At 46.0% G+C, this 12,697-nt stretch overlaps 1 protein-coding gene across 1 annotated transcript in view; it reads left to right on the top strand.

The window, feature by feature from the left end:
* LOC311265951 (heterogeneous nuclear ribonucleoprotein L-like) overlaps positions 1 to 12,658 on the top strand; it is an 18,210-nt gene extending 5,552 nt beyond the window's left edge. The window contains exons 2-13 of the mRNA XM_084368102.1: positions 2,590 to 2,708; positions 5,267 to 5,504; positions 5,613 to 5,700; positions 7,104 to 7,198; positions 7,363 to 7,435; positions 8,968 to 9,027; positions 9,253 to 9,488; positions 9,569 to 9,690; positions 10,012 to 10,210; positions 10,473 to 10,530; positions 10,699 to 10,797; positions 12,004 to 12,658. Coding sequence (XP_084224228.1) covers positions 5,274 to 5,504; positions 5,613 to 5,700; positions 7,104 to 7,198; positions 7,363 to 7,435; positions 8,968 to 9,027; positions 9,253 to 9,488; positions 9,569 to 9,690; positions 10,012 to 10,210; positions 10,473 to 10,530; positions 10,699 to 10,797; positions 12,004 to 12,059 — 1,317 coding nt within the window. The 5' untranslated portion in view covers positions 2,590 to 2,708; positions 5,267 to 5,273 and the 3' untranslated portion in view covers positions 12,060 to 12,658. The remainder of the gene's footprint in view (positions 1 to 2,589; positions 2,709 to 5,266; positions 5,505 to 5,612; positions 5,701 to 7,103; positions 7,199 to 7,362; positions 7,436 to 8,967; positions 9,028 to 9,252; positions 9,489 to 9,568; positions 9,691 to 10,011; positions 10,211 to 10,472; positions 10,531 to 10,698; positions 10,798 to 12,003) is intronic.
* The last annotated feature ends 39 nt before the right edge of the window (positions 12,659 to 12,697 follow it).

The following is a 12,697-nucleotide window of genomic DNA, read 5'->3' as shown; positions in this document are numbered from 1 at the left end:
TACAGTAGTATACTACCAGTGAAGGTACAGTAGTGTACTACCAGTGAAGGTACAGTAGTATACCGTACTATCAGTGAAGGTACAGTAGTATACTACCAGTGAAGGTACAGTAGTATACAGTACTATCAGTGAAGGTACAGTAGTATACTATCAGTGAAGGTACAGTAGTATACAGTACTATTAGTGAAGGTACAGTAGTATACTACCAGTGAAGGTACAGTAGTATACCGTACTACCAGTGAAGGTACAGTAGTATACCGTCCTATCAGTGAAGGTACAGTAGTATACTACCAGTGAAGGTACAGTAGTATACCGTACTACCAGTGAAGGTACAGTAGTATACCGTCCTATCAGTGAAGGTACAGTAGTGTACTACCAGTGAAGGTACAGTAGTATACCGTACTATCAGTGAAGGTACAGTAGTGTACTACCAGTGAAGGTACAGAAGTATACCGTACTATCAGTGAAGGTACAGTAGTGTACTACCAGTGAAGGTACAGTAGTATACTACCAGTGAAGGTACAGTAGTGTACTACCAGTGAAGGTACAGTAGTATACCGTCAGTGAAGGTACAGTAGTATACTACCAGTGAAGGTACAGTAGTGTACTACCAGTGAAGGTACAGTAGTATACGGTACTATCAGTGAAGGTACAGTAGCATACTATCAGTGAAGGTACAGTAGTGTACTACCAGTGAAGGTACAGTAGTGTACTACCAGTGAAGGTACAGTAGTATACTACCAGTGAAGGTACAGTAGTGTACTACCAGTGAAGGTACAGTAGTATACCGTACTATCAGTGAAGGTACAGTAGTATACCGTACTATCAGTGAAGGTACAGTAGTATACCGTCAGTGAAGGTACAGTAGTGTACTACCAGTGAAGGTACAGTAGTGTACTACCAGTGAAGGTACAGTAGTATACTACCAGTGAAGGTACAGTAGTGTACTACCAGTGAAGGTACAGTAGTATACCGTACTATCAGTGAAGGTACAGTAGTAGACCGTACTATCAGTGAAGGTACAGTAGTATACCGTCAGTGAAGGTACAGTAGTGTACTACCAGTGAAGGTACAGTAGTATACTACCAGTGAAGGTACAGTAGTGTACTACCAGTGAAGGTACAGTAGTATACCGTACTATCAGTGAAGGTACAGTAGTATACCGTCAGTGAAGGTACAGTAGTGTACTACCAGTGAAGGTACAGTAGTATACCGTCAGTGAAGGTACAGTAGTATACCGTCAGTGAAGGTACAGTAGTGTACTACCAGTGAAGGTACAGTAGTATACCGTACTATCAGTGAAGGTACAGTAGTATACCGTCAGTGAAGGTACAGTAGTGTACTACCAGTGAAGGTACAGTAGTATGCATGCAGTGAAACACAGATGTGTTTTGAGTTGTTCTGATGAGGTTGAGTCATCTGTTTGGTTGAACTGGGACTAGATGAAGAGGTCCAGAGTCGCTGGTCTAATGTGGGGTTAGGGTTAGATTACGCACTTGTGTTCTGAACGTTCAGATAGTCTGATCACTAACGATCAGCTCCAGCTGTCACGTTAACGATCGTCTCAGGACGACATTGTAACCTTCATGCAGCTGGAACCACATTTAGTACAAAATGTTCTGTCAGAAACTTTAAGCCATAAAAATACTTAATAATTAATATGACGTTCACAGGTTTACATTGTTCAACCTGATAATAACCAAACATTCGTCACCAGGTTTACATACAGAGCTAAATGTGGTCTTCAGCAGTTGCATGAGGGTTCAGTGGAGGTCACAGCGTTGGAGGCGGAGCTCCGTTCGTTCAGAAGCTGCTCAGTGGTGCTTGAAGACAAATGTTCAACTTCACGGGATAAAAACAGCCGGCGAACTTCTGCTGCAGCTCCGGGTCACGTGTTGTCACGAGGAGAAGCCTCCTATAGGACACAAGGAGAACAGCATGTATTTGTAGACATTGTGTAGATTTTGTGCTGATGTGGTGTTAAAGTTGTGTCGATGTTGTGTTGACATTGTGTTGACATTGTGCAGATACAAAGTATTCTATGTCAGTATGATTTTAACTTAACACGACAACTTGAAACCAACAAAAGACATCTGGTGATGTTGGTTAACGTAACGTTGGTGTGAGAGTCTTGATGACCACGTCGGATTGAAATAGTAGCAAGTATTTAAAAATTGCACGTCAGTACAAAACTGTCCGACAGATGAAGGCGTTCAGTCGACTGCTGTTGAGAAAGAAATGTCAACGCACTTGTGAATCTCTTTGATTTCATGCCCACACATCAGAGGACAGAACACGCACATGCAATCCTGCAGACGCTCTGAGACAGACGTGATATCTGGTGAGCTGTTTGATGCTGTGGCTCAGTTGGTGTGTGTGCAGAGATGGTGTGAAGATTTCTCTGCCTCACTGTGGAGCTGATTCTGGTTACCTGACAGAGACAATGAGTCACTGAGTTATAAAGAAGAGCTTCAATGAAAACAGACTTCAGAGAGTTCGTCACAGTAAACGATGGAATTAAACAACATCGACATTCCTCCATTCAAAACACTCAATGTAAAGTTTATACGTGTGTGTGTGTGTCTGCAGGACGGCGTGGAGGACAGCCACCGCATCCCTCCGTCCCCGGTCGTCCACGTCCGAGGGCTGTGTGACGCCGTGGTGGAGGCCGACCTGGTGGAGGCGCTCGACAAGTTCGGCAACATCTGGTAACATTTGACCTTTAAAGTGTTTTTTATCACACGTCTTCCTCCAGATGTCACCTGCAGCCCTGCAGCGGGCCCTGCAGCGGGCCTGCAGCGGGCCTGCAGCGGCCCTGCAGCGGGCCCAGCAGCGGGCCCTGCAGCGGGCCCTGCAGCGGCCCTGCAGCGGGCCCAGCAGCGGGCCCTGCAGCGGGCCCTGCAGCTTCATTCCGTTCAGAGGCTGAGACTTCCTGGAAAACAAACATGTCGATGACTCTTCCTGCACTCCAGTGTTCACACGTTAACTCCTCACTGGATTATTTTGTGTCGCTGCCACGGACGTATAAAAACAGTCTGTAGATTAAAGGAGCAGTCTGTAGTTTAAAGGAGCAGTCTGCAGTTTAAAGGAGCAGTCTGCAGTTTAGTTGAAGAAATGTTAATGAGCAGAGAAGGATCCTCATTGGCTGATAAACAAACTAAATAAACAAACTCTCTTTGTTTTCATGTCTGAATAAACTGAATAAACAGACTGACCTTAAAGGACAACACAATTTATACTGTTTTACTTTGTTTATATGTGGCGGACCCTGCCACCTTTCTAGCTTCAAACAGAGTTTCCTCTGAGAGCAGCTTGTTTATTCACTGATGGAGACAGTTTGTGTTATTACCTCATTAATATTGTAACTATTAAAATTCTCAGTTTGAAATTTCTTGGACAGAACTACACAGAGCTGCTTTAACTCTTTAGCTTTAAACCGCTAACTGTTGCTAACCAGCAGCGTCCCGTTGAACACCTCTGAACCGAGGCTGTACGCAGCCTCAGAGATCACTGGAGGACAGTTAGAGTACCGAGGTGCTTCATGGAGATCCTGATGGACAGATACAGGTAGTGACCGCTAACTGCACTCAATGTAGTTGCTGTTAGGTAGTTAGCTTGGTGAGCTGAGCAGCTAGCAGTCTTATTTCTAGCCTCACAAATTCAACGCTGATGGCTACTGACATTTCCGTCCCGAGCTGCTTCAATACTGACGACTTACAGCTCAGTAACGCTGCAGTACTGACTCCACTGAAGCTTGCTTCACAGTCTAACTGCCGTTGGCTGTCTGACGTGTCTGATGTCCGTCAGAAGAACCTGAGTTAGAGACAGTGACCACAACAAACGTCCCTGCAGCTTATCTGGTTTCATCTCAGCAGCACTTCCTCTGCTCAGCTCTGATCAGGCTCTCTGTCAGCGCTCGCTCTCTCTCCTCCTTCAGCAGTCTTTGTGATCAGCATCGTTCTCAGCCATCATCACAAATATTCACTGTGTTGAACGGATCATTCAAAGACACACTAACAGGGTCCTTCTGCAGAAACCTCCACTTTTTCAACTCAGAACAAATTATTCCAGAACTCATCGACTCCACGAATACACAGACGTGTTTGTTTGTTTTTGTCCATAAGAAAAGTAACACCAGTGACAATGTTCATGAAAATGCATTTTACAAAATGGCTGCTTCAGAGCCTCAAACCACATGTTGTCATGTAAACCTCAATAGATGATGTCGTTCAATCCATTTGTACCAATGAAGTTGTTCAGTGGCGACATCACCTCAAAGCTTAGAGATAACTGTGAACATGTCTTCTGACTGAACCAGGTCCTGTCTTCATACATCCGCAGGAAGTGAAGTGATGTCATCAGTGTGGTTTTTATTTCAAAATGAGGGATGGCAACACCAGTGAAGAGAGAGGACGACTCCTTTCATTAAACGCTGTAATATTTGTGTGAATATTTTAATTTTGTGTCATTTCTCTCATATATCTGATAGTTTTGTTTACATTGTTGCATTTCAAATTCAAAATACGGCACTTTAATTTCACACGACTGTGAGGAAAAGTAATCTGTGGTGCTTCCACTGATTAACAAACAAATAACGACACATTGATGACCAAGAGTCATCAGAGAGTTTTTTCAGGTGTAATTTTTCTGGATAGGCCAGAGACAGAAACATTTCCATAGAGTGACCCGACACACAGGCAGAGTGTTATGTATAAAAACTTTTATTTTGAAAGGCAGCGGTTTCCTGTGACCTGTGGAAACATGAATCATTAAACTATCATGAATATTCCCATGACTGAAATATAAGTGAGGGCTGTGATCATTCAGGACTTATGCTGATCATCAAATGTCTCTGATGTCACTTTTAGAAGAATCGTCCAATCACAGCTCAAGTGAAACGATTGGTTCCCAACATGAGGTCAGGACCCCGACAGGGTCACGACATACACCTGAGGGGTCGTTAAACATGAGGAGAAGCAGAAACAGCAGAACAAACATGTTTCTAACACACTAAATGATGTTCTTCCAGATTTCTTTAACCAGAGTGTCTCTAAGTGAACTGATCAGTTTTGGACAAAGGCCCACTCGTTATAACACTGATGATCTCTAGTCTTTCAGTCATGAAAACAAAGAGACTTTGATTATTCAGTTTGTTTATCAGCCAATGAGGATCTTTCTCTACAGACTGCTCCTTTAAAGAACAAACAGAAGTGCTACCTGAGTGAAGCTCCGCCTGCTGTGACACACCTGTGCGCTCTGTCTGCAGTTATGTGATGATGATGCCGTTCAAGCGTCAGGCTCTGGTGGAGTTCGACAGCGTGGAGAGCGCAGAGCGCTGCGTGTCGCGTGGCGCCCGCGAGGCCGTGTGCGTCGCCGAGCAGCAGGCCTTCTTCAACTTCTCCACCAGCCAGAGAATCACCAGACCCACCAACGCAGACGACCCCACCAGCAGAAACAAGGTTCTGCTGCTGTCCGTCCAGAACCCACTGTACCCCATCACCACCGTGAGTCCTCATCCCAGAACCACAACTGCAACATCCTCCACCTCACCCTAACCTCCAGCAGAACCTCCAGCACCCAGCTCTGATTCATCTGTGCTCTCTGTCCCTCAGGACGTCCTGTACAGCGTCTGTAACCCCCTCGGCAACGTGCTGCGAATCGTCATCTTCAAACGAAACGGCATCCAGGCCATGGTGGAATATCCTGCATCACGTCTGTTCACAGGATTTCACAGATCCATTTCAAATGAAGAAGAGCCGCCGTCTTTAACTGTTACCATCGAAATATATTAAAGGAACAGTTCACCCTTTAACATCTGTCATCATTCAGTCCACAAAACACATCTGGAGCTTCACAGATAAACAGCTTCCTCTCTTGTAGTTATTCAGGTCAGCTGTTTAGAAATCCTCAACAAAGACTCTTTCATGTGCAGAACTTGCCTTAGAAACATCATGTTTTTAAGTTTTCTTCAGTATCACAGTGATCCAGTGATAGTTGTCTGGACATCCACAGGTTCACTGCTAACAGGAAGTGCTAGCAGCTGATTCTGCTAAGTTTTAATGGAGTTAAAGTATTTAGGGTTTTTTTTTGGTTGTTTCTCTGTTTTAAATCATCTCCAGCTGCTTCAGCTGTTCAGCAGAACGCTGCAACTCTGTTTTACTGTGAAGCTCCAGAAATGTTCTGTGGACTACGAGACTTCACCTGACTTTATATCATCAGGAGGAGACGATGGCTGAGCCTGACTTTATATCATCAGGAGGAGACGATGGCTGAGCCTGACTTTATATCATCAGGAGGAGACGATGACTGAGCCTGACTTTATATCATCAGGAGGAGACGATGACTGAGCCTGACTTTATATCATCAGGAGGAGACGATGGCTGAGCCTGACTTTATATCATCAGGAGGAGACGATGACTGAGCCTGACTTTATATCATCAGGAGCAGACGATGGCTGAGCCTGACTTTATATCATCAGGAGGAGACGATGACTGAGCCTGACTTTATATCATCAGGAGATGATGGCTGAGCCTGACTTTATATCATCAGGAGGAGATGATGACTGAGCCTGACTTTATATCATCAGGAGGAGACGATGACTGAGCCTGACTTTATATCATCAGGAGGAGACGATGGCTGAGCCTGACTTTATATCATCAGGAAGAGACGATGACTGAGCCTGACTTTATATCATCAGGAAGAGACGATGACTGAGCCTGACTTTCATCAGGTATAGTACTTAATAGTATTAAAGTATTTGGGGTGAACTGTTCCTTTACAATAGCTCATTCAGAATCATATTATATTTGAATTATAATTATTGATTCATCACTTTACTGTTGCAGCTGTTAAAGGTGGAGAACATGTGTGTTACTTGAGTAAATGTACTTAGTTACATTCCACCACCAGTATTCACTCTCTGACTGTAGAAACAGTGTGATGATCAACAGATGAGGAGAGACGAACAGGGACTCATCACAGATCAAGTTTAGATTTAGATTAAAGCTGACGATGAGGCTTTTAGAGGCGGTGGGCGGTTCTGTCCTCTGATTGGCTGGTTGCTGGTCATCCTGATGAGTCATCCTTAACGAGCTCGTTAACATTTGAGTCAGTGGAGGACGCTCAGAAGGCCAAACTGTCTCTGAACGGCGCCGACATCTACGCCGGCTGCTGCACGCTCAAGATCGAGTACGCCCGGGTAAACACACACACACACACACACACACACACACACACACAGAGCGCTCTGGACAAACACACACTCAGGCGCATGCACACATACACACCTTCACTCTCATGCCCACACACACACACACACACACACACACACCCAGAGGTGCTGTGCTCTGTCGCCCCCTGCAGCCCAACAGACTGAACGTCGTCCGCAATGACAACAGCAGCTGGGACTACAGCAAACCCCTCATCCTGCAGCGAGGTAGGACACACACACACACACACACACACACACACACACACACACACATCATTGTATATGTCATTATATGGTGATGACATCAGTGTTGTCTTCTCCTGGTTTTACAGGCTTGTTACAGTGAAGTGATGTCACTGTCTGAACTCGTTACACACTCAGTCATTATCTGCACATTACTGATGAAAACTCGCTGTGTTCAGAGTTTCTGTCTCAATGTCCATGTCGAGGTATTTGTTCTGATTATTCATGAAGCTTTGGAGACTTTTCTACTCCCAGATATCAGTCTGGTTCACTGCGATGTAAATTACACGTACAGGTGATCACGAGGGATCAGAGCTGAATCGTGTTCAGTTTCACCTCTCTGTGTGGGAATGTCCTTACAGAGTGTGGGAATGTCCTTACAGAGTGTGGGAGTGTCCTTACAGAGGGTGTGAGTGTCCTTACAGAGTGTGTGAGTGTCCTTACAGAGTGTGGGAATGTCCTTACAGAGGGTGGGAATGTCCTTACAGAGTGTGGGAGTGTCCTTACAGAGGGTGTGAGTGTCCTTACAGAGTGTGTGAGTGTCCTTACAGAGTGTGGGAATGTCCTTACAGAGGGTGGGAATGTCCTTACAGAGTGTGGGAGTGTCCTTACAGAGGGTGTGAGTGTCCTTACAGAGTGTGTGAGTGTCCTTACAGAGTGTGGGAATGTCCTTACAGAGTGTGGGAATGTCCTTACAGAGTGTGGGAGTGTCCTTACAGAGTGTGTGAGTGTCCTTACATAGTGTGTGAGTGTCCTTACAGAGTGTGGGAATGTCCTTACAGAGGGTGGGAGTGTCCTTACAGAGTGTGTGAGTGTCCTTACATAGTGTGTGAGTGTCCTTACAGAGTGTGGGAATGTCCTTACAGAGTGTGGGAGTGTCCTTACAGAGTGTGGGAGTGTCCTTACAGAGGGTGTGAGTGTCCTTACAGAGTGTGTGAGTGTCCTTACAGAGTGTGGGAATGTCCTTACAGAGGGTGGGAATGTCCTTACAGAGTGTGGGAGTGTCCTTACAGAGGGTGTGAGTGTCCTTACAGAGTGTGTGAGTGTCCTTACAGAGTGTGGGAATGTCCTTACAGAGGGTGGGAATGTCCTTACAGAGTGTGGGAGTGTCCTTACAGAGGGTGTGAGTGTCCTTACAGAGTGTGTGAGTGTCCTTACAGAGTGTGGGAATGTCCTTACAGAGTGTGGGAATGTCCTTACAGAGGGTGGGAATGTCCTTACAGAGGGTGGGAGTGTCCTTACAGAGTGTGTGAGTGTCCTTACAGAGTGTGGGAGTGTCCTTACATAGTGTGGGAGTGTCCTTACAGAGTGTGGGAGTGTCCTTACAGAGTGTGGGAGTGTCCTTACATAGTGTGGGAGTGTCCTTACATAGTGTGTGTTGGGCTCAGTGTCCGGCCACAACACCGTCTGATTGGCTACAATTAACAGCCTATAAACACTGAGTGATCTGAATCTGTGTGTGTGTGTGTGTGTGTGTGTGTGTGTGTGTTTGTGTGTGTGTGTGTGTGTTGCAGAGAGAGCGAAGGGGAGGCAGCGTCAGGCCATCCTGGGAGAGCATCCATCCAATGGCTACGGTACAAGTCTCTCTGTCTGTCTGTCTCTCTGTCTGTCTCTCTGTCTGTCTGTCTCTCTGTATGTCTCTCTGTCTGTCTCTCTGTCTGTCTGTCTCTCTGTCTGTCTGTCTCTCTGTATGTCTCTCTGTCTGTCTCTCTGTCTGTCTGTCTCTCTGTCTCTCTCTCTGTCTGTCTCTTCCAGCTGACAGTCCCTGTCTGTCTCTTGTCTCCTGTGTGTCTCCTCAGGCCCACACTGCCCCCTGCTGCCTCTGCCTGCTAACGGCAGGTACAGGAGGAGCAGTGAGGAGGTGCAGGACATGATCTCCTACCCGCTGCTCCTCCCTAAGACCTCCTCCTCGTCCTCCTCCTTCCTGTGCCACGGAGCCTCCAGCTCAGTCGCCATGGTGAGCGGCCTCCATCCCGCCAAGATGAACTGCAGCTGCATCTTCAACCTCTTCTGTCTCTACGGCAACGTGGAGAAGGTGCGTGCTGCCCGCCGCCCCGCCCCTCGGAGGACAGGTGAGGTCTCGAAGACAGCTCAGCTGATTGGTTGTGTTTGCAGGTGAAGTTCATGAAGAGCGTTCCCGGCACGGCGCTGGTGGAGATGGGCGAGGAGTACGCTGTGGACCGAGCCGTCACTCACCTCAACGGCATCAAGGTGTTCGGCAAGAAACTCAACGTCTGGTGAGTGCTGACGAGACCCTCACCGTCCGTCCTGATTGGTCAGATCAACCTGCGTCTGAGTGACCACCTGTGATGTGATGTCACTTCCTGCTCTATATGAAACAAACCCGTCCATCCATCCATTCTCCTTCTTCTTCTCCTTCTTCTCCTTCTTCTTCTTCTTCTCCTTCTTCTTCTTCTTCTTCTTCTTCTTCTTCTTCTTCTTCACAGAATAGAGGAATGAGAGGAGCCCACAGTTCTGTCATGTCCCTGACTTCCTTTGTTTCTGTGTTTTCTTGTTGTTGTTCATCCTCCACCTCCTCCACCTCCTCCACCTCTCAGTGTGTCCAAGCAGCAGGCGGTGATTCCCAGTCAGGTGTTTGAGCTTCCCGACGGCAGCAGCAGCTACCACGACTTCAGTCTGACCAGGAACAACCGCTTCAGCAGCGCTCAGAGCAGCAGGAACATCATCCAGCCGCCCGCCGCCGTCCTGCACTTCTACAACGCTCCGCCCACCCTGAGCCAGCACCAGCTGCACAAGGTGAGGCGTTTTCAGTTTCAAAGACTAAAGTTGAAGGTAGAGTCAGTAGGATTTGTCCCAGCTGTTCCTGAACGCACCACAAAGATAGTTGAGTGTTGGGTCTTGAGCCACATTCAGTGAAATCAGAGACATTTGGACAGTCTTTTTGTCATGAAACAGTCCAGACGTGGGACGTAATGAAGTACAAATACTGAAGTAGTAAGTATATCCAGTTTACCAGCTGTGAGACAGTCTGACCTCACTCGCCTGTCTTCCTCTGCAGCTCTGTACTGAACACAACGTCCCGGCCTTCACAAAGTTCAAGGTCTTTGATGCCAAACGTGAGTTTAACCAGTCACACAACACATGAGGAGCTATACTGTATCAATACAACTGTAACTTCACAGATAAAAAGCTATGAATATAAAATACATTCAGTATGTAGCTGTCGGTCAGCTCTTTCTCTGTCCTCTTCCTCTTCCTCTTCCTCTTCCTCTTCCTCCCAGCAGCCGGCTCGAAGACTCTGTCCGGTCTGCTGGAGTTCGACGGTAAAGCTGAAGCTGTGGAGGCTCTGACCGTCCTCAACCACCATCAGATCAGAATACCCAGTGAGTTCTCACCTGAAGCTGACAACGCACAGAGCTGTGGGCTGTGGTCCGAATACCAGAAATTTGTTAGCATGTTAGCATGTTAGCACGTCCTGTCCCCTCGTCTCAAAGTCTGTTGAACATGTTTTCAGTTAAATGTGTGAAATTATATTATATTTCAAGTTTTGTTCTCCCACAGTTTAATTATGAAGCTCCTCATGTGTTAAAAACAGTTAGCGGTTGCTAACAAGTGTCTGAATGAGGCTACAGAGGTTGTCGGGGACATTAAACGTCCTCACAGCGAACACGGAGACTCGTCTCCTCACTAGTCCGTCTTTACAGGCCCACTTTAGTTACACACTGTTCTCACTCTGACTTTACAACTTGTACATTGATCAGTTTATAGAAACCTGGATAGTAATTGTGCAGTAAGACGCTCAGTGGTGGAGACGTTTGAGTCATGTGACCGTGATGTCGTCTGTTTGTAGCCTAGCATTAGCTTTTTACTGCTACACATTTAATTTACGCTTCAAACATCAGAGTGGAGTTCATCTGTGGCGATTATCTGCTGAACAGAACCTGGACGGATCAGAACCTTCAGATTATCTTCTGTAATAATCCAGAATCCAGTTCAATAATCCCACAGAGGAACAGAGAGATGCTAACTGCAGCTAGCTACAGACAGCGCTCTACACAGGAGCATCGTTTACAGGCAAGAACCAATCAACCTGGATGAACAACAGTTTGCACACTCTTAATGCTAAGCTAGGCTAACACATCCTCAACTGTGTGTGTGTGAGATGATGCATTCAAAGAATCTACTTATATTTCAGCACTGAACTCATGAACCTGTAGTATGTTGAGACTCATATCATAATATGTTAAATGCTTCAAATGTTAAATGTTATGTCAAATATCAAAAGTCCGAGTGTCCTTGAATGCACCAACAGGAAGAGTTTTTAAACCTCAGTCACATGATCAAAACAAATCAGTTGAAAACAATCGGTTAAGATGAGACACGTGGACGAGTGGATGCTGGAGAATACATACATGAATCATTAGAACATGTGTGATTAATTATGGGAATAGTTGATGTAGAAGAATAAAGAAAGTCCTCTTCCTTCTCCAACATGTCGTTAGTTATGTTTTCATGTCCACACATCAACCAGCAGATGTCAGCAGCATGGTGTTCCCTGATGTGACTGTTGTAACATCTGTGCTCCACAGACAGCTCCAACCCCTTCACCCTGAAGCTCTGCTTCTCCACTTCCTCCCATCTGTGAGTCGGGAAAACAAGATGGCCGCCACAGTCGCCTCCTGGTCCCCCGGGGCCGAACCAGAGAGCGAGTTTGATCACCACGTTGGGTTTGTGTGGTTCTTGTCGACTGGAGCAGGAAGTGACCGAGTCATGAAGAAGAAGAAGAAAAGCATCTTAATGACCTGAACATCTGTTCCTGAACGACGTCAAGCATTCACTGAAGTTCATTAAAAACTCAGGGAGGAATCAACCAATCAGATCGCAGCCAGCACGAGACAGACATGAGACGTTTTATGTGACTTTATTTTATTTGATGAGCAGGATGCAGGTTTTATGTTGTTTCTCTGGATTTAAAGTATAATTTAACTCTAGTTCACAGTTGTTGTTGTTGTTGTTGTTGTTGTTGTTGTTGTGACAGAGGTTAGAAGATGTCTTAGTTTGTGTTTATTTCCTGTGAAGAAGGTCAGAAGACATTCGTTCGGTCAGCACTGGTTTATTTTTTGAACTGAACGTGTGACTTCTCTTCAGAAGAGAAGGTTGACTGTCCTGTAGACACCTGACAGCCAATCACAAGCTGTCAGTCTGTACCTGTGGATGATGGTGGTAATAAAAGTGGTGTCAGTATTTTGTTCTGTGGTTCTGGTCAAACTGAACTGTGACAGC

The sequence above is a fragment of the Pagrus pagrus genome (assembly GCF_965226575.1).
Source record: "Pagrus pagrus genome assembly, chromosome: 2".
Classification (NCBI taxonomy): Eukaryota; Metazoa; Chordata; class Actinopteri; order Spariformes; family Sparidae; genus Pagrus; species Pagrus pagrus.
This window is presented reverse-complemented; position numbering and strand designations above follow the sequence as displayed.